The sequence below is a fragment of the Crocodylus porosus genome, unplaced genomic scaffold, assembly GCF_001723895.1.
Source record: "Crocodylus porosus isolate Cpor-Errol unplaced genomic scaffold, CroPor_comp1, whole genome shotgun sequence".
Classification (NCBI taxonomy): Eukaryota; Metazoa; Chordata; order Crocodylia; family Crocodylidae; genus Crocodylus; species Crocodylus porosus.
This window is the reverse complement of record NW_017728947.1, coordinates 44,656,904-44,679,372: the sequence shown is the minus strand read 5'-3', so window position 1 is coordinate 44,679,372 and position 22,469 is coordinate 44,656,904. Positions and strand designations below refer to the sequence as shown.

Sequence of the window (22,469 nt, the reverse complement as noted above, 5' to 3'; positions counted from 1 at the left end):
GGTGACTGCATACCAAGACAATTAGCTCCCATCAACCACCACCTTCTGGGTCCTACCGCGGAGCCAATTCCCCAGCCAGCGGATTGTGGTGAGGTTGAGGCCGCAGTTAGCCAGTTTAGTGAAGAGGTGATCATGGGATACCAGATCAAAAGCTTTTTTAAAGTCAAGATATACAGCGTCAATCTCTTCCCCCTTGTCCAGGTGATAGGTCAGACAAGACCTACCTGCAACAAACCCACGCTGGGTATCCCTCAGGACATTGCTTTCAGCTAGTCTGTTAAGGATGACCTCTGATAATCTTTTCTAAGACTCTCCCCAGGACAGAGGTCAGACTGATTGGCCTGTAGTTTGCTGGAGCTACTTTCCTCCCTTTCTTGAATATAAGCATGACATTAGCACTCTTCCAATCATCAGGCACTTCACCAGAGCACCAAAAGCACTCAATGATCCTGGCCAGCAGCTGAACTATGATGCTTGCCAGCTCCCTGAATACTCTTGGGTGTAACCTGCCAGGGCCAGCTGACTTGAAGGTATCCAGCCTGTCAAGGTGTTCCTTCACGAGGTCAGCTTTGATGGAGGGCAAGGAATCTTCCTCACCCAGGATTCCCTGACCCACAGTGGGCAGGGGTGTCCCATGGGACTGGTGAAAAACTAACGCAAAGTACCCGTTTAGCAAGTTCGCTTTTTCCTGGGCATCAGCTGTCAGTTGCCCCATCTGGTTTAGCAGGGGTCCAAAATTGCCCTTGCTTTTCCCCACTTATCTAAAAAAGGACTTTTTATCGTCCTTGATATTTGTAGCTAGCTGGAGTTCCATCACAGCCTTGGCTTTCCTGGTTTGCTCTCTACAGGTCCAAACCAGAGCACAGTGTTCCTCCTTGGTGGTGGTTCCAGTCCTCCATCCTTTGTAGGTCTTCCTTTTAAGATGCAGGAGGTCCACCAGTTCCCTGGAGAGCCAAGGGGGCTGCTGTGCCCTTTTGCTGCCTTTCCTCTGAGATGGGATGGACTTTGCTTGCGCATCCAGGATTGCTCCCTTGAGGAGCAACCACTGTCCTGAACTCCCTTCTCCTTTGGGTTCTGACCCTTTAGGGCCTCTCTGACAAGCCTCCTTAGCTTGTCAAAGTCAGCTTTCCTGAAGTCAAGGACTTCTATATTACTGACTCACTTGCCAGCTTTATGGCAGACGGAGAAGGTGATCAGCTCATGGTCACTGTCACCCAGCTTCTCTTCAATCATTAGGTCGCTGATTAGGTTGTCGATTAGGTCGCTGGAGATCAAGGAGATCAAGTTTGTCAGGAATGACTTGTTCATAGTAAATTCAGGTTGGTTAAATCAGCTTTCCCTCCTCCACTTGCAAACAGACTTCCTTATGATATGCTCTGCTAACTTCCCAGGTATTATGGTGAGACAAACCAGTCTACAGTTCCTCAAGCCCTCCTTTTTGACTTTTTTAAAATATGGGCACAATGTCAATCCTCTGATATGTCACCCATTTCCCATCTTTGAGAAGTAGGGGTGCACCAATAGAGATTTGGGAGCCAATATAGATTTTTAAGGAGGCATATCGGACAATGCCAATCTGATCTCTGATATAGCTGCATCCAGCTGGTAAGTCTGTTGCGGTAAAAGGGGAGGGAAGGGGTGTGGGGCAGCACATCAATGCCCTGCACAGTGAGGGAGTGGGGCTGGTGCTGAGGTAGGCGCTGCCCAGCCAGGGCAGCACGGGGCACAGGATGGAGCCACAGCTCCGGGACACAGAGGGATGGGGAGTGGCTACGTGCACCCTGGTAGGGCATGGGGGGCTGCACCCGGATTTGCACAGCCTGGGGTGGGTTGCAGCTATGGGCTGGGGGCCATGACCATGCCAGGCTCTTCCTAATGGGGTTGCGGGGAGGGGGCCACACTGCACTCGGGGCAGGTGGTGGTGGTGGCGCTGGGAAGGGTATGGGGGGCCTACAGCAAAATTTGGGGTGGCTGCAGCTCCCCCCCAGAGCCCCCTCCCAGCGCTGCCACCCATCTCAAGTGCAGCACAGGCGAGCCCAGCACACACTAGGAAGAACCCAGCATAGCCATAGCCCCAGCCCACAGCTGCAGCCCACCCCGCCGCACAGGTCCAGGGGCACATGCCCTCCCACAGTATGCACAGAGGCAGGAGTCACTCCCCCTCCCTGCAACCCCAGACGAGCCACAGTTCTGTCCCACGCCCTGCCCCACCCCAGTTGGGCACTGCCTGCCCTAGCCCCACTCTGTCCCTCACCACAGGGGGCATTGATCTGACCCCTCACGCTCCTTCCTCCCCCCACCTCCCCTTCCAGCATAACAGACTTACCAGTAGAGCTGAAGGGGGTAGCAGCAGGGGGAGTAAGAGGCATCAGCACAGGGGAATGTGGGTGGGGAGTGAGGGACACTAGCAGGGCTGAGAGGGGAACTGGGGGGAGAGGGAGTGACAAGAACCAGCAAGGCCAGGGTGCTGTTGGGGGGCCTTTCATTTTAATCACAGATTTGGGGGGCATTATCAGAGAATTTGCCATTTTTTAAAATTTGGGAAAACCAGGATCCCTGCTTACTAGGCTGCCTGGTTGCAGCTCAGTTTTTTTTGTGAAGGCTAATATAAAATAGCTGTTGATCATTTCCATCTTCTTTGAATTTTCTATTAAGTTTGCCCTGATTATTTAACAGTAAACCCACAGCTTTCTTGATCTTTCTTTTCTGGTCAATGTATTTACAGAACTTCTTGTTTTCTTTAAAATTTCTGTTGCCAGGTAAAGGGGATTTTTTTTTAAATCTTTTGGTCTGGACAAGACCCAAAGTAAACAATTACCTATAGCTGTATTCTCAGCGTTGAGGAACTTCCTCAACATTTTATGTCTGGTCATATTATTCATCCAGCAGTGGTCCAGAATATTGAAGTCTTCCATCAATACCATCTCATAACTTTTATATAAGTTTGTCATTTCCAGGAAGAGTGCTTCATCTACCTCTTTTTCTTGACTTGTTCTATACTAAACCTCCACCATTGTAATAGTGTCTTTTATCTTTACCCAAATATGTTCTGAGCTGCTACTTTCTTCCTCCTGAACCAGAAAACAAGGTGTACATAAGTTAGACATATAAGGAAACAATGCCACTTTTCTTTTCCTTCCAACCCTGTCTTTCCAATACAGTGTACCCCTTAATGTTGACTTACCAGTTGTGGTAGCTGTCCTACGAAGTCTTTGTGATACCAGCCAAATCGTAGCTCTTTTCAAAAGCGGCAACTCCCAGCACATCTTTTTTGTTCCCCATATTTTTCACATATATATACTTGCATCACATTTGTGTACATGCATGTTTATTTTGCATTTTGACCTGCTTGTATCTTTTCTGCATTGCTGTCTTCTAGCACCCTGGCCCCGGCCCCAACCTGAACTGCTGTTTCCATCCCTTTCCCCTCCTGATCACTTGCTCAGTTTCTGGAGAGTTTTGTTTGGCATTCCCATGGAACGCAATTTAAAGTTTTATTGGTAAGCTGGCCAGACAATGTGCTCTTTCCAGTTCTGGTCAGATGGATCCTATCTCTTGATAACAGTCCTTCCCAGAACATTTGCCCAGTGTCAAAGAATTCAAAACCTTCACATCAACACTACCAACTCAAAAACATTTATTTCCATGATACAACAGCCCCAGCCTGGGCTCTTACCTTCCTTTTTAGGGTACCACAGAGCATGAGAAGATAAATGCATACTCATCCCTGCCCAGCCCCTATGCAATAAGGCAAGCACTGTATTAAATAAATTGGCTTAAAAAATGGGATGATATCCATTTCACTAAAAGTTAGAGACAGGCCTGGAGCATAAAAAAGTTGAGACCACTATACTACACAAATATTTCAAAAGTTTCTTTCACTTACGATCAGAGTTCAGCTCCAAAACGGCTAACCAACTGGCTACTGTTACTGGCTTAAAACGCACAGTGTGCCTATCCACATGCTCCGGGGGAGGATGGGGGTGGGGGGTGTTAATTAGAGCATTTTGGGAGCCGCTCCAATTAAAATGGTGCAGCATCTTGTGTATTCAGTATTCCACATTCCAAAACAGCAGTGCGGGTTCTTTAACTGAAGTTCATTCAACAAGCTTCAGTTAAAGCATCCCCACTACCATTTTGAACTATGGAACAGTGAATACATGAGACATTGCAGCATGCTGGAGTGGTCTAATTAGAATGCTCCAGCACACTCAATTAATCAAGTCTGCTCCAATGTGTTCTAATCAGAACGTGTCAGAGAACTTGCAGAGACACCCACAGTAATTAGAGCGGCTTAAAACAGTTCTATTTAACATGATAGTCAAACATTAGCAGTTCTACTTTTATTGTTAGTAAAAGATGGACGTTACTGAAAAGTGTTCCTGAGTTGGATAGGACCCAAGGGTACAAATATAATTTAATTTTTCAAAAACTAAATCCATGTTGCATGCACTGGTCCACTCAACCATAAAGATGACCAAAGCAATGGATTCTCTGTATTGTATGTAGTAAATATAAATTATTTACAAATTTACAAAAATACAAATTAATTCTTTTACTTCTATGAAGTATGAACACCAAAAATACATAATATAGTGAAGAGGCTTTAACGTCAATTCCAAGCAATCTGGATACTCAGAAAAATATTTAACACGATGCATATTTGTTTCAACATCCTACATTTGAAAATAACAAATATACAACATTGAAAATTATGTCCGTCTTTCTGAAGCATCAAAGTCTGCATTAAGATACCTGCATTTGTCATGATCACGTCATATTTTTCAAAAGGTTTATTCAAAATAAATCATGAAGCACAAGTACAAATTAATGGAAAAATGTTAATTTAAGTTCCAATATGAAAATATATAGTGTTTATAATAACTAGAAAAAAGTTTAGCAGAAGCTATATTTCATGTTAAGACAATGTGCACATGCAGTTAAAAATAAAACTTGTCAAATAACCTTCTGACACCTCATAAACACTTATAAAAAAAATAATTTATTCATATTAAAACCTACCTGAGAGATTCTGCCATCCTCCTTAAATCTTCATTTTGTTGCTTTAAACGTTCAAGCTTTGCAAGTATCTTAGATAGTTCACGGCTAGAATGATCTGGGTGCTCACTGTCTCGTACCAAGTGTCCGCCAATATAAAAGAGCAATGTCCCCCAGGCAAAAAGGATGAGCATAATCCAACGCCAGGAACCAGTCCATGGCCGCATTTTCAGATGTTCAATTCACTCCAAAACTGTTTTAGCTCACAAAACAACAAGCATTATAAGTCCATTGCCCATGCACAGATGGAAAACTTCTATTCCTCTGCTTTACCACATTATACTTCAGCCAAATTATTATCAGTGCTACTTCGACAGCAGTCTTAAAGGAGAGATCCTTATGAAGCTGTTCACAGAAAACTTGAGGATCATGCGCTTCTTGGTTTTATATTCTGTGGAAAAAATAAAAGAAGTGCAATTAAATTATCTGACTGATAGATTATCAAATATATTAAAGTTGAATTAAAATAAATGTATTGGTGCTGACGTGCAGCAAAGTTGGCAAATAATATCAGTCTCCCCTCTTCAACTAAGGTAAAGAACGCTTATTAAGTTTATACAATAACTCAAATACATTTTTGAAGAATATATAAACTATAAAACAATTAGTCCTCCAATTCTAAAATAACTTGAACATCATGTGGTTATTAGTGCAATATAATTTCTTACATGACAAACAATTAATATTAAAATAGCCCAATATGAGAAAATGCATTATGTAGTAAATTTAATGTTTCTTTTATTACATAAAATGGAAACATATGCACAGCTATTGTTCATTTATGCCATTTTTCTTTTTCTATCCTTTTTTTCTTTTTATGAACTCTCTTAATACTGATTTTCATGATGGTATTTCTTTAGTATACAAGCAGCAGGTTGCCATTTTTATAATAAACTATGCTACTGCCATGTAGATTGACCTAGCAGCAGCTAACAGCAATTAAACAGGCTTGCAAGTACTCCAAAGACTCTAAGTAGCATTTTATAGACTGACAATTCTGTACATGCATTTCTCCTTATTAAGTTAGCCTTCAATGACCTCAACTATAGCACTGCAAGACTAAAACAAAATCTTTTTTTTATTTTAACACAGCAGACTTTCCATCATCAGACCTTTCAAAACTTGTTTTTAAAAAGAAATATTGAACTTTTAAATGAGAAAAAGAAAGGAATTACAATTAAGCACACAAGTAAACCCCACTGGGTTCCAAGAAAAAGGACTCAGGGTTCCTAGGAAGGAGTAGAAAGAAAAAGAAATGAGACGCAATTTAATTTATTAGTAGCCTGAAGTATGAAAAGGTACTAAATGTTAAACATTCAGCAGTGTTTAACACATACACATCACCGAAAAGAATAAAGTTTATTAAACCGGCTAATGAAAAATACTTTTTTCCTGCTTCAGTATTATTCACACCAATTTTCACAAAAACTTAGAGAAACAGCACTAGAAAGATGCAATTGAAACAAAGTTGCATGTCTGAAATAAAAAAGACCACATTCCATAAAGTATCCTTTTCAACAAATCTCAATTCATTTTCTGCTTGGCAAAACATCATCCTCTGCTTCTAACAATTTCCTTCTTCTCAGCATATCCAGAGCTGAGAAGTAAAATAACTAATTCATAAAATAACCTATCCAAAATTTCATTTAACTCCTTCCTTCCTCCTTGTCTGCAATTTAACATTTGTGCCTACTGTCAGTAATTAATATTTCCTATGGAGATCTGAACTTTTAATTTGCCCTCCACATCCCCTCAAGTGCATAAAAATTGCCTCCTGTTTCATCTGAAATACCACGTACAAAAAACCTCTGCAACATTCCTCAGCCTCACCTCTTTTGCACTTTCATTTCAGGCTATTCCTTCCATTCTGGTCTCCTTCTGTCATGCCAACTTCATTCTAAATTGACAGGAAACCTGTATCCATCATGCAATCACCTATACACTTATTCAGCTACCAAGAGTATACTAAAAGCATTGGTTTGCATTTGCAGCAAACTTAATGCAAATTAAAATTATTAACTGTCAGCAAAATGCAGAGAGCTTTCCCAATCTCTCTCTCAGAACCCTCAAAACCCTGATCTTAGCACATTGCATACAACCAGCAGATGGCAGAGCTAGACACACAAGGTTAATAGTAAGAACTGAATATGGCAAGGCAGGCAGATCAGTTTTCTTGGAACAACACAGAACAGAAAGATATAGAAAGGGATCAAGACTTCCCTTTTTCTTTGGAGTAAAGAAATACCTTGAATGGAACCCTGATCCCCCCTGGATGATGCAGTACTTCTATTGGACCAAGAGATCTTAGAAATTATACCTTTTCTTTTAACAGGCTCTCTCAAACGGAGTCCATGAATGGGACAGAGGAGAGAGTGAGAAAGGAGTAAAAATCAGAATTGTATCATATAACCCAGAAGTGTCAAACATAAAGCATGAGGGCCAAACTTGGCCACCTGAGCAACACTATTTGGCCCACTGGACTACCAGCATGGCTAGATTGGAAGGGGTGGGGGAAAAGGAGCCACCTGGCACAAAAGCAAGGTCCCACGGGCTCAAGTGTATATGATAATCAACCTGAGGGTAAATCTGGATCTGGCCCAAAGCACAAGGCGAGTTTGACACCCCTGACAAAGCCCAATAATACAACCTTCGAACGTCCACTGATACAAAATTTTAGTGAAACAGGCATCACAGAAATGAGTTACATGATAGCCAAAGGGATGAAAAATTACAAGGAGCCAGAGCTATGTTCCATCAAGAAGTCAAATTTGTTGCTTTCCCAAGGAGAAGAGAAGGTGGTTTGAAGCACTGGAAATTGTAGATGGCTTTCAGATGGCTGTATCTTTTTATCATGGGCTCTGGTGGCCTATATGCAGTTTGTCTTTGATATAAATTCAGACTGATATGTTTTTATTTACAGGCTGGGATACATATGCCAAAATCTTAAAGCATAATCTGTTTTACTATTAAGTTACTCCCTTCAAATATTAAATCTTATGTTGTTGTTTGTGGTTCCTTAGGAATGCAGAGAAAAAATAGGCAAGAGGAGATAATCATGATGAGAAGTCCTGGTTTTCTCTATTTAAAAATCCCAAATTCTGATTAAAATCCTCCAAATCCACATTTTTCTGCTATTAAAAATGAAATGCCATATATGTATAGGTAATTCTCCAAATCCACATTTTTCGGCTATTAAAAATGAAATGCCATATATGTATAGGTAATTCTCCAAATCCACATTTTTCGGCTATTAAAAATGAAATGCCATATATGTATAGGTATGTATCAGTTAAACACAGTGCTTTATTTATATATTTACAGTTCTAAGGCAATTTGGAAGCCTACCAGTGTCTCAATCATTATAATAAAATAAATTTGAAGTACCTATATAGTTTGGCATTGGATTTTGTTTCGTTTTGTTTTTTTATCCTGGCCACTCACCAGGATGTGGGTCCAGCTGCAGCTATCCCCCCTGCTGCTTTCTGGTGCTAAGCAGCCCCAATATACCAGTGCCCTGACCCTGCCCATGGCATTGCCCCTCGTTCTTAAGCCAAAGCCTCCCTAGCCCTGCCAGTGCTCCTCACTCCAGACCTGCAGTCCACTGCCCCCCCCCCCAGCCTTGCCAGAGGGGGCCCCCAGCTACCCCTGCCCCACATGGACTCACAAGACTCCAGGTGGGGAAGGAGGCAGGGGAACAAGGAACCACAGCCCCTTCTCAGCCTCAGGATTCACTGGGGGAGTAGGGGAGAGGAGGAAGAGGAGAAGCATGCACCAGGGCTTGGGTGGTCAGGAGCCATGCCCCCTTTTCAACCCCCCAGCTGGCTGGGAAGAGGGAGACACCTGTACCAGGGCTTGGCTCTGCCCCTCAGAGCTGGAAGCAGGGCTGGAGTCCCCTTCTCAGCCTCTGGGGTGGCTGAATGGTGACGAGATTCCCAGCTTTGGAGGGTGGAACCAAGGCCTGCTTTGGGCTTCTGCCCCCCATCTTTGGCCCACTCACAGGCTGAGAAGGGGACTCCAGCCCTGCTCCCAATTCTGAGGAGCGAAGCCAAGCCCCAGTACAGGCTTCTCCCTCCTCCTAACCAGCCCAGAGGCTGAAAAGAGAGTTTTGCTCCTGGCTCTGGGGTTCAAGCCAAGACCCAGTGCCAGGCTTTTCCCTACCCCCTGCCCTCAGCCAGCCTAAAGACTGAGAAGGGGCTGTGGCTCCCAGCTCCTGGCTCTGGGGAGCCAGGGCTAAGCCCATGCTGCAGGCTCCCTTCCCCAGGCAGCACCTGGCAGGGGACCTGGTTCCCTCCTCTCCCCACCCTCATACATATATATCTATCACTCCACTCAGCAGCACCCAGCTGTGGGGTCTGGTGCTTTCTTATCACCCCCTTCTCAGCTACCCAGAGTGACAGTGCTCCAGCTAGGGAGCAGAGGGGCAAGGCAAACCCTGGCTGTTGGAGCAAACAGCACAGCCTAGGGCTGCAAAGAATCCTGGCATGTTCAGGGACTGTGAGGTAACTTGAACCAGGAGGGGATCTGGGACAAAAGTTCCATAAATCATTTTGACCTATATCAGTTAAGTCTGATACTACATCGAACCAGGTTTATCTTAAACCAGTTCTGGCTATTTTGAAAATGGTTTATATGCTATGGACTTCTGTTCTGTTACAGCTTTAAACCAGTTTCTGATCACTTAAACTGGTTTGTGTGTAACTTCTGTCCCTAGCCTTTACCTTGCACATGTCAAGGGGGACAAGTGATTTTTTTTTGTATATTTCCTCTGTAGGATTTTTGTTACTCTCCTTACTAAATTTTGAAGGATCTTATTTGGATCTTAAAGCTATGGAGGCTGATTTTGCAAAAAATTATTCTCCAGAAGACCAAGAAGTAGGGAATCCAAGATCTTCTAAGTAAAGTTGTATGGACTGTTCCAGCAGAAAAGCAGAAAGGGTCAGTTCCCTAAAACCACTGAGTCTTTTTTGGAACGATGCTGCAAATCTCACAACAGTAAGGAATAGGGCCTTCCCCTTGGCAAAATAAAAATCCTGTGTGGCTATCATTCAGTGGCATGATAGCGTCACAGAACAAGAAATTTTGGAAATCCACAGATTTAATGAGTTAGTAACAAATAAGTATTTCAGATAATATATTAAAAACAAAATGAAAAGATCACCCCTTTGGGATGTACGATTAGAGACTGACTACTACATAATCACTGCTAACTATAATAAGGATTAGTATTTATGCTATTTTCAATGAGCGAGTTTTATAAACTTATACAAAAATCAGGCTGGAAGCGTCCTTGAAAGGTCATGTAGTCCAACCCACTGCTGAAGGCAAACTAACCCCCATATAAACCACCTCATCCAAGTGTTTGTCTAGCCTCCCCTTAAAACTTCCAAAGACATTTCCATAACCTCTCTAGGTTACCCGTTTCAATATTATTTAGTTTTTTATTGATTCTGAATTGCAACACAAAAATCAGGAGAGTGTGTGTGTGTGTGTAATTATATATATGACAGAGGGGGGGGGGTAGGTATGCATGCATCAATCCATCTATGTCTATCAATAATAATAATAATAAAGGAAAACAAGGAAGGAAGGAAGTGGGAGAGATAGAAAAGGAAAAAGGATAACCATGGAAGGGCTAATAATCCACTAAAATTTAATTGCCAAAATAGCCTAAAAAAAATCTTTCCAGATTGAACTAAAACTTTTCAAAGCAGCTACAACTGCAAAACACAATCCTTTCTATGGATGCTAGTAAAGCCATTTCATTATACCAGGTTTTCAATTTTTGGAGCTGTCCTACTTTTCCAAAGCAGTAATGCAAACCTGCTTGTCACTAACAAGGCCTGCTGCAGGAATTCAATCTGAAAAGAATTCAATTTGAGCTCCTTAGACATAGACCAAAGAATATGCATATTTGCCAATGGTATCAGTGCTATGTTGAAAACCATATTAACTCGAGCTATAATTTCTTTCCAAAAAGAACTGATAATAGGACACGACCAAAACATGTGACCAAGCAATGCCTGCAATGCAATGCATCTCCCACATGTACCTACCAGCAGTATATTAATAATGCAAAGGCAGGCACTGATCTCTCAGGCTGTAACAGGAACAATAGTGCATAATCTACATACAGCAGGATCTTGTGTTCTCTTTTTCCTACATTACAGTAACGTCTTTAATAATCACTCTTAGTCCTTAAAGCTATAGTCAATGGTTCCAATGCTCAATCAAATAGCAAGAGGGATAACTGGCAATCTTATTGAGCTCCTCCTTTCTAAAGAAACTGGATCATATAAGTTTATTGGTCATGACCCTTGCAGTGGGATTTGTATATAACAAATGCACTTGTCTTATGAATTCTTTACTAAATCCCACCTTTTGCAATCAGACAAAATGTGCCACTAAGAAAAGCAACAAAATCCTTACCTGCTTTAATATTTAACACCCACATATGCTTAGAAAATTCTTCCTAATAGCCAAAAAAATCGCAACTGCTGCAATTTGAAACCATGTCCTGTCCCCTGTGGCCACAGAAAATAGTCTGTCACATCATTCTCTTTACATCCACCCTTCAGGTATCTGAAGACTGTCAAACCCTCCCCTCAATCTTATCTTCTCTAGACTAAAAAAGTCAGTTCTTTCAGCCTTTCCTCAAAAATCATGCTTTCCAGACCTCCACTCATTTTGTTGCTATCCATTGGACTCTAATTTGTCCACATCTTTCCTTAATGTTGTGCCTAAACCTAGTCACAGTATTCCAGGTAAATTCTCACCACTACTGAGCAAGGTGGAAGAATTATACCCATTGGGTATCAAAGATCTGGTCTGCAGAGCCATATCATCTGGCCCCTGATGCTGACATGGGCCTCATGCAATGCCTGCACCAGGACCCACATCATACATGGTACCCATGCAGTGTCAGCCGCCCCCCACTTCCCCACACAAACACGCATGCTAGATCCAACATCTGTGGCACCCACTACAAACTTGTGCTGCATACTCAGCACTGAGCAGGAGCTGGATCCAGGAGCTGGGGGGAGGGTGCAATCTTGCCTGCAGAGTCATCCCTGTGCTATTCATCTGGCCTGTGGACTGGTCCCATGCTATTCATCTAGCCCACAGGACCAAGTGAGTTTGACACCGTCCTAGCTCCTTTTCTGCACTACTGCAGTCTAGCCAGGCATTCCGCAGTCTGTATTTGTGCATAAAATTGTTCTCTCCTAAGTGCAGGACTCTGCATTTGTCCTTAGTGGATTTCATTCTATTAATTCCAGACCATTTCTTCAGTTTATCAGGGTCATTCTGAACTGTAATACTATCCTCCAGTGTGTGCAACTACCCTGTTTGAAGTCATCTACAAATTTGCTAAGTGTGCACTCAATATTAATAACTATACTAAATAGTACCAGACCCAGGAGAGCACCCTGGGGGTGACAACTTGATATTTTCTCCCAACTAGACATCAAGCCATCAAGGATTACTCTGAGCACAGTCATCCAACCAGTTATGCAATTTCACCTACTATGCTTCCTTAGCTTACCAATGAGAACATTATGAAAAATAATGTCAAAAGCCTTGCTCAAGTCAAACTCTGTCACATTTATTGCTCTCCCCCTACCCAGAAAACCCAGAAACTTGTCATAGAGAGAAATCAGGTTGGCCAAGCATGACTTGCTCTTGGTGAATCCGTGTTGGCTTCTCCTAATCACCTTGTTTTCCCCTAGGTACTCTGAAATACATTCCTTATATTACAGTATCTTTCCAGGTAATCAAGAGGAGACCAACTGGTCTATAATTACCTTGATTCTACATCTTCCCTTTTCTAAAGAGGGGCAATCTATTTACCCTTTGCCAGTGCTTTGTAGCCTCAAATGACCTTCACATGTTCTCAAAGACAGTAGCCACTGGCTCTACAATTACTGTAGCTAATTCCTTAATTGAACCGTGTCCAGTCCACTGTACTTAAAAACATTTAGCATCTCTAAATAATTTCTAGCCTATTCTTCCCCTGTGCTAATGATCTCCTTTTCTATTCTTGCTGCCAACTTAGCTATTCATCTGATAGCTGATCTTATTTGTGAAGACTAAAGTAAAAAAAAAAGCTACAGAAAAAGCACATCTCTATCCTCCCTGTAATTTTCCTTAAGGTATTTGAAGACTGTCATCAAATCCCAACTTGGTCTTCTTTTCTTTTAAGAAGGGGTCTTCTTTAAGTTAACCCCTAGGTCTTTCAGCCTTTCCTTAAAATTATATTTCCAATGCACCTAATGATTTTTGATGGACTCTATCCAAACTCCACATCCATCTTGAAGCATGGGGCCCAAAAATGGACACAATACTCCAGGAGAGGCTTCACCAATGATGAATGCGGAGAAAGAACTGCTTCCATGGATTTACAAGCAACACTCCTGCTAACACAACCCAGGAGGCTATTGGTATTTTTTGGAACAAGAGCACACTGTTGGCTCATATTCGGTTTATGATCTACTGTAACCCTCGGAACCTTCTCTTCAGTACTGCACCCTGGCCAGTCATCCCCCAGTCTATGTTTGTGCATGCAATTATTTCATCCTTACTGAAGTTCAGAACTTTGCACCTGTCCTTACTGAATCTCATCTCATTGATGGTGCACCATTTCTCCAGTGTATTCAGGTCATTCTGGATCCTAGCTCTGCATTCCAGAGTGTCTGCAACTCCACCCAACTTGGTGGAATCCACAAATATGCTAAGCAGACACTCAATCTCATAATCCAAATATTTACCTCATTACTTCTTTCTGTGTTGGGACTCTTAAAGACACAATTTAAGCTTGTATAGATTTGGCATTTTGAATTTTGAAGGAGATAGTTCGGGGGCTTCAGTTTTAAAAAACTGTCTCCATTTGTCAATGCGCTGATATCAGGTATATGCGTGTCCCTGAAGTTTCATATTGCATTTTGCCTTAGAGCAATAATAATGCACTCCTTGTTTCTGATAACAAAAGGCTTTAAAAACAATTTCTCCTGGGATCTTGTCCATAGTCTTTTTTTTTTTTCTTTATGATCCTAAGGCAGTTCGCACAGTAAACTGAATAGTTTTCACTGTCTAGTGAAAAGAGCCTCAGGGGAGCAGTTTTTACCTAAATTGACTTGAACTGCAATTTGCAATTGAATTGTACTGCAATCCTACATGCAGATATGCAACGTTATGAATCAGTACGTATATTGTTTTGTGAGATCGTGTACTGCTATGTAGAATGGGAAATGGAACAAAGTTAATACCCATATGCAAACTTCAAATGCCTGAAATGAGGTCAAATTTAAACCCAAGTGAGGGAATATAAGGAAGACAAAGGCACACATTAAGATACAGCTAGCAAGGGACATAAACAGCAACAAAAAAAACATTCTAAAAGTACTTTAGAAGTAACACGATACCCAAGGAAAGTTTAGGTCCGCTACTGAACGAGGAAGACAATCTAGAAATAGAAGATAGGGAGAACCCAAGATATTCAAGGCGAAGAAGGCTGATCATATTCCTTCTATGATAAGGTGACAGGCTCTGAGATGGGGGAGAGGAATGGTTGTGCTATAACTTGACTTTTACCATGCTTTTGACACAGTCTCTCATGATACTCTCATTAATAAGGAAATACAGATTAGAAGAAAGTACTGTAAGACTGATACACAACTGGGTGGATTGTCAAACTCAACAAGTAGTCATCAATGGTTCAACATCTAATTGGGAGGAGGAAGAAAGTGGGTTTCCTCAGAGGTCTGTCCTGGGTCCAGTACTACTTAATATCTTCATTAATGATCTGGATGATGGGGTTGAGTACACACTTCACCAGACTTTATGTCACCCACAGGTTGGCTGAGCTACAGACACTCCAGAGAGTTCGGCTAAGATCCAGAGAGAAATAGTTGGGAACAGCTGCTTTCAGAATGCTTTGAGAATATTTTTTTCCCCACTATAGTTGCTGAGCATTTCCAGAAGATGTTGCTGTAATACTGTCTCTTTGGTCTTATTGTGTTCTAGCATCACAGCATGCCTGAGAGAACTTCCTTTTTCAATGTTGTAACTACCCACATCAACCAGAATATTAAATTACATTTTTTTTAAATTGTATTTTACTTTTTGCAGTAAGCATATTATTAAATATGAGGCGCCAGTTACACACACATTTTCCTTAGTAGGTTTCACACATTGCTTTAAATGACCTCTAGCAACAGGTAAGGATATTTGGAGTTTCTTCAGAAGCAGAAAATTTAAAAAGAGGAGCAGGGCATCTGTTACTCTCTAATAGCTGTGCATAGACAGGGTGGATAAAAAAATTTTTTAAAAAGTTTTTAAAAAATCAGGTTTTTAAAATTTAAATCAGATTTTTTTATTTGAATGGGACTTTTTTAATTTTATATTTAAATTCTAATTTAAGTTTTCCTTTTTAAAAATAATCCAGTTTAAAATGAAAGTTAAATTTAATACAGCACAGGCCAAGATTTAAATTTAATATAATCTATTAAAATAGAATGTGGAGTCAATGACTCTCTACTAAAAACTGTGGGTAAGAAGGAAATTGAACAGTGTACAAAGTGCATCAAAGGAAAAAGTATTCATTTGAGCCTTGATGGATGGAGCAAGGTACACAATGATCCAGTAATACATGCTTGTGTGACAACAGAAAACAGAACTGTTTCTCTCACAAAACAAATGACATCAGGAAATGCTCATACTGCAGAATATTTAAAAGTAGCAGTAAAAACTATAACAAACTTTAAGCAAAAATTCAAGTGTCATGTCTTGTCACAGATAATGCTGCAAAATGTAGCAAAGATTAAAAGAAACATAGAAGATAATGAAGCAAACCTGAAACTTATAACACATGGGTGAAGTGCTCATGTGATGAATCTTTAGCCAGAGTTAAGTAAACCAATAATAAAGGAAAATGTTGATGAAATTGCAAAATACTTTCATAAAGACCAGTTTGCTTCAGCTTCACTGAAGAGAGCTGGGGGATCCAAGCTAATTCTCCCTCAAGGCATATAAGGGAATTCAGTGGTTGACTGACCTACCCTGATGACCACCTGTGAAGAAAATTATGACGAAATTGATGGAAATATCCCAGCTAGAATAGTCAATATTAGACTAACAAGGAATGTAGACAATATGCTGAATACACTAAAACCTATTTCTATAGCCTTGGACAAACTACAGAAAATATTGCAGATGCTGCTGAAATTTTGAAAGAACTTCAAGAAACATTAAAGAAAGAAATACCCAACAGCAAAGTTAAACTGCAGGCAGTAAAGCAGCGATGGATCAATCACTTCCTGCACCTCATTTTCTTGCCAATATTCTTAACACAAAGTACCAGGGTAGATGCCTAACTGCCAAAGAAGAAAATGCTGCTATGACATTGGCATCTATAAATCTCCCATCAATCATGTCAACCATAAGAAAAGTTCAGGGCTAGAAGTAAACTATTCAAACAGTGCATGTTTGCTGAGGATGTTTTAAACAAAGTCACACCACTAAACTGGTGGAAGTCACTAGCAAAGCACCTGGAACCAGAACTTGTTAAAGTACTAACCCCACTTTTACCAGCAGTAGCTTCTTATTCAGGTGCAGGAAGAATATTTGCTTCACTTGGACTGATTCACCGCTAAGAAATCTAGTGGGAATCAAAAAAGCTGGAAAGTTTGTTTTTCTCTTCCAGTCTATGAATAAAAAAGGGGAAGAAAATGGGATTTATGACTTCTAGAAACTTGAAAGGGGGCAGAAATTTGCAAAACACCCTACATAAAAAATGACTGCCTCATTTTAAAGGGAATTCAACAAGTAGGAACTTAAAACTCAAGTGATTTTCACCTACTCATTTTAGAAATTTTTCTCCAGGGTGACCTGAAATATGGGGTTAATTCACTAACCACAGTTCATACTTGTAATATAATCACAGTGTTATCTCACACTAATATCAGTGTTTATCTTGCTGGGATCCTATGACCCCAGCTGACTTCCTGCCCTTTGGGCAGGGGGCTGGACTCAATCTCCCGAGGTCCCTTCCAGCCCTAATGTCTATGAAATTTATGAAAGTTATTTGGAAATGGACACTATGTTTAAATAACAGTTTCTGTATCTAAGATATTAAACTTCTGTTTAATAAACCTGAAGTGATGGTATATGTGTTTAAATTCAAGTTGCCATCTTAATGCAGCTCGATACAAACATAAGCAAAAGTTAGTCATCTAGTAAACTAGAAATATATATTTCACTATTTTATAGCATACTAGGAAAGTAGGATTTCTAACAGTTTAACTATGTTAAACTATATACTTTACAGATTACACACACACAGAGTATATCTATCTACAGATATACATCTCTAGTATATGTGTGTATATATAGATTCATTATGGGTGTACTGATAGAGATTTTGGGGGCCAATACTGATAGCTGATTTTTAAGAAGGCATATTGGCCAATACCAATCTGATTTTCAATAGCAACCCGGCAGCTTGGAGACCTGCATCCACCTGGTAAGCCTATTGTGGTGGAAGGGGAGGAAGGAGAGAAGCGGCATGGGGGGGCAGACCAAGACCCCTACAGCAAGGGAGGAGTGGGGCTAGTGCTGCCAAGCAGGGGGGGGGCGGGGTTTGGGACCAAGCCATGACTCACCCAGGGGATGCGGAAAGGGATCTAATCCCCAAACCCAACATCACATCTCCTGCCATGCCATGGCCTTTGAAAGGATCTCATGTATTTCCAAGGCTGGGGGCACTGATCAGCAGACTAGCACACCTGAGGATGGAAGTGCTGATCAGCCCTGGGAGTGTACTGGCCACAGATTCAATTTAAGGTACGATGGAAACCACCACAAAATATTTTGTGCAATAATTATGTGGCTTCTTCCTTATATTATCATACCAGTAACTGCACAAATATGTGGCAAGGTTACTACTTAAAATTTGATTAACTGGCTAATAACATCTTAAGTTACTACATCTACCAGAGGCCTAACTGTTGGAACATAACAGTTTATAGCAAGAGTCCACTCTTTCCTCTTCTGAAACTATTCCAAATGTAAGTGTCCATGCCCTCAAATACCATAAACATTAGCAGCTTGATTTCAGTTACAATTTACAGCCTGATTCTGCGCTGCCTTGTACCTTTTACAGTCATTTACAACTGTGAACAACAGATGCAAAGCAGTGTCCCATTCTTATTTGAAAACACTACCATTCTTTATCACACAAACTGAACTCTGGCACAGACAAATAATACAAGCAACTGGAAAATCTGCCTATAAACTTTTAAATTGTTATGGTAATGCTTCCAACCTGGAGAAGGCTGTTATTTTATAAATTAAGCTTTATTTGAGTCTCTCTCTATATTTTGCTATATTAAAATGCTTTAGTCATGTGCCCTACCAATCTCAAAAATCAAATTACAATAAGTCCTTAGAGATCCAAGAGAAAAATTCATTAAAACAGGGTGCTAGCTATAATAGTCAATTTACTACATCATGATAATGGGGGGGGGGGGTGAGAGAAGAAAAGATCAGTTCCTGCTGTTAAGACTGCTAAGAGAAGGGTGCTATTATAAATGGAATTTTTTATAATGAGGTTGTACTGTGCTTAATATACTGTATTTTTAGTGGTCTGTCACATTGCAACAAATGATGTTGAGCAATGATCTTGGAATAGGATTGCTTATAACATTACACAAGTTAAGAGAAAAAAAAAACGTGGCCTGCCACTGACAGAATTTGTACATATACAGAATATAATTAGGAAAATCTAGAATTTAGCCAAGCACTAAAATGAGCACCCTACTTTTTGCAAAACATGCCAAAGATTTTTTTCCATTTTTTAATCTCAACACAAAAGACAGAACTTGAGCAGAGTACCCTTGCATGATTTTTATTTATTACTGACAAAAATGTGTGTTCCTCCTGAAAACCAACATAACACTTCCTTTCCTGACTATCCCAGAAGTACAGTAAACTGTCTGTGGCAACAGTCCTTTCAAACTTGTTGTGCTGCTTTGGACAGGTTGCTTCCCAAAACAAAAGTGGTATGCTGCTTCCGTGAAACACTTTTGATAGCCTAATTAGTGCTTGAGATTTGCAGGACCAATTAGTCTGCTCCCAAGCTAAGCAGTCTATCCACAGTGCCACAGAGAGGCAGCTACATTGCCTTCAGTGTAAGAAGATAGCCAGAACAGATATGAATGCTTATATGCACAATTGCCAGGGATAACTGGATATGGCCATAGATTAGTAATGTAACAGAGGTGGAAGAGCTGAACACCAGCCCTAAGCACTGACAAAGGGGGTGCCTGAATGGAGGCCCTTCAGGGAGTCTATGCTGCAGCTGCCGCTTCTCTTGCCAAATTCCCCACTGGCCACTGCTGGTAGGAATGGAGGCTGCAGTAGCAGGCTCAAGAGTGTCCACCAGACTTGTGATACCCTGACCCAGGATGAAAACTTTATTAGTTATGCCTCTGCCATAGATAATTATTTCTGTCATTACTTTCTCATACTCCTTAAACAGACATAAATCTTGCTCTTTCTTGAGGTTTATAAAGGTCATATACTTTTCAAAATCCAAAAAACTTCTTGGGGTAAAATCTCAGCCCTACTAAAGTCACTGGAAATTCAGAAATTGATTCTCCTGGCATCAGGATTTTATCACTATTTTTATAAATAACTTATAATTCTTATTCAGTTTAAAATCCAGTTACGGGTTATTTCTTCACATCGTAAACCTTGATATTATTAGATCTTCAACTCAACCTCTTGGACATTGTTTTTTCCCCTATATACCCTCCCAACTTGCCACCATTTTTCTGAATATATTATTTCTAATAGGGCTTCAGCAGTGGCATATAAATAGGGACTACAGTCCCTGCTCTCCTTAAGAAAATGTGTCTACAAAATAAAGTAAAAAATTGCATTAATCTTTACTGCTGTCAAATCCCAGTGGAAGCTAATATTCAGTTTCCTGTCTATTACTGAACTGGCCCTTTTTTGGCACTACTGTTTTCCAAGTACTACTCTCTCCCCTAGCCTACTGAATGCAGTTTAAATTATTTTCCTCTGCATATATTCTAAAAATAGTATTGTGAAGCTCCGTGGCTCCATTATTTTACATTCTAATAGCTAACATTTTCACAGGTTGAATATCATGTTACTATTTTCTACCCTTATTTCTAACCTGTATAGTTCCCTTTGTTATTCTTCTGCCTATACTGGTGTTTGCAGCAGATCCCAAATTAAGTTCATTGTAAATTTAATTAAAGTGAGGTTCTAAGATTAAATATTTCTCTAAAATAGTGTTGGGCTATTAACTCTTCTGATCGGCAGGACCAACAGTTTGCCCCCAAGCTAATACGCCCTTAGTGCCACATAGACACATTTAAAAGTGCCTCCAGTGTAAGAAACGGTCATCCCAGAAGCAATGTGGTATGTCTGTGGGTGCCACTGTTAGAGATAGTTATGGTTCTTTCCATGTGAAATTAAACTAAGCATATAAATAAAAAGCAGTAGCATAACTAAGAGGAGAAGGGTGAGCAGGACATTAACTCTAGACTTTGACTTGGAGGAGGCACAAATATAGCAGCTGTCACTGCTTTAAATGGTGGCAATGACCCAGCCACTGTCATTATCCCACATGCTGTTGCCACCTAGGACACAGAACTGCCCAACAATACCCCTAAAGAAAGCAAACATACTGTAGAAAAACAGGAACAGCAGTAATGGAACAAACCATTACTTTATTTAGTCCAGTATTCTGGCTCTTACAGTGGGAAGTGCCAGCTCCTTCAGAGGAAATATTCCTGAAATAAGCATTTATGGGATAACCTGCCCCCAGGTGAAATTTCCCTCTAACCCTCAATAATTATGATTGACACATGCCTCAGAGTATGGTGGTTTATATTCCTCCCGAGGCTCATAGGAAGTCAACAGGAATCAGATCTTAAATGTTTAAGCCATTTAAAAATGGAACTCTGGGGAATTTTTTCTAAAGTGCCTAAGAACTCATTACTAGCTGTCTAAATCACTTCTATTTTATTTTTGTTACAACCATTTCAGGTGCTCATCAAGTTTTGAAAAATTGATTTAATCTCATTCCTCATTTTGAACCTAATACAACCAAGCACTTAGCCCTACACTACACTTTAATCACTTGAGTTAAAATAATACTGAATTCAATACAAAGTAATACATGCTTAAAGCAGAAACTTAAGAACAAAATAACCTTTCACACTTTACTAGATCTAAAACTCCTATACAACACAATAAATTTAAACATCAGCCAATCCCATGCCTAATTTATAAAAATACCTTTCAGCAAATGGTATTAATAAAATAGTAATTTGTAGAAGGCATGATTTCAAAGAGCTGACAGAAATGAAACTGCAGTCTGGTCTACATAGGTGACAACTCGCTAACATAAATAAGAAACCTCTCATAGACTTCAACAGGTCCAAGTTTTCAACCTACATATTCACAGTACACGCAACACCAAGTTATCCTAATGCAAGTGCTTATTAAACCAAATGAAAAAATCGTTGTTTCTACAGGCATAAAATCCATTCAATCCAAAACTGTTGTGACATTATAGGAATAAGAAGCAGCACTAGCAATTTGTTTTAATAGAAAAAGCTTTCACATTTTTATGTATAATTAGTGAGCTACAAAAAGGCTATAATGACTATTACTATTCATTTCATACAATTCTATGAATAAAGAAAATATAAACTATTATACATGTTATCTACAAAATAGCCAAAAAGGTTTAGATACAATCTACAAATTAGGTTTATTTTTAGGTGGCTAGGATAAGCAGGTAAACTGCTTTACAGTATTCTCTTCACTTCTCAGTACACTTCTGTGGCGTTTACTTTTTTTAAAGGCTTACAAACAAAAGCTATAATCCGCACTTAATTTTTTTTTTTTTTGGTCAATGATTACTTGTTCCCAGATTCTTAGACATGAAAAAGATTTTTTTTTTTCATTTACACCAATGAAAATCTGGAGCAACTCCACCACAGTCTAACAGAATTGATCTGACTTTTTTCTAATATAGCATGAAGACTTGGCTCTAAGTGATTTACATTTTAATTTATTTTTATGTGCACAATCACAAAATGCTTCTCAGACTCAGCACATATTATCAATAAATGAAAAATAAAATAAAAATTGAGAATGTACTTTAAGTAAAATTTTGATATAAAAGCCATTAAAAGCAACTATTCATTAAAGGCACACTCTGTTCAATCAAACCTCTTTATAAAAGGCCTGATTGATTGTTTGACTACTCGGTACAAATTTCTGATGAACAATACTCCGAACGTCAAGTCTTAGAACTTTTTGATCAAACCACGTATGTCTCTTCTGACATGGTGAAAGGGATACTTTAACAGGCTGAC

At 40.1% G+C, this 22,469-nt stretch overlaps 1 protein-coding gene across 2 annotated transcripts in view; it reads right to left on the bottom strand.

Annotated features, from left to right (window-relative positions):
• Positions 1-22,469, bottom strand: part of FUT8 (fucosyltransferase 8) — a 214,343-nt gene that overhangs the window by 135,931 nt on the left and 55,943 nt on the right. The window contains exons 3-4 of one of the 2 annotated variants that reach the window (XM_019551725.1): positions 6,889-6,955; positions 5,023-5,449 (exon numbers count right to left, since the gene is read on the bottom strand). In XM_019551725.1, coding sequence (XP_019407270.1) covers positions 5,023-5,225 — 203 coding nt within the window. In that variant the 5' untranslated portion in view covers positions 5,226-5,449; positions 6,889-6,955. The remainder of the gene's footprint in view (positions 1-5,022; positions 5,450-6,888; positions 6,956-22,469) is intronic. The other variant, XM_019551724.1, reaches the window with a different exon arrangement.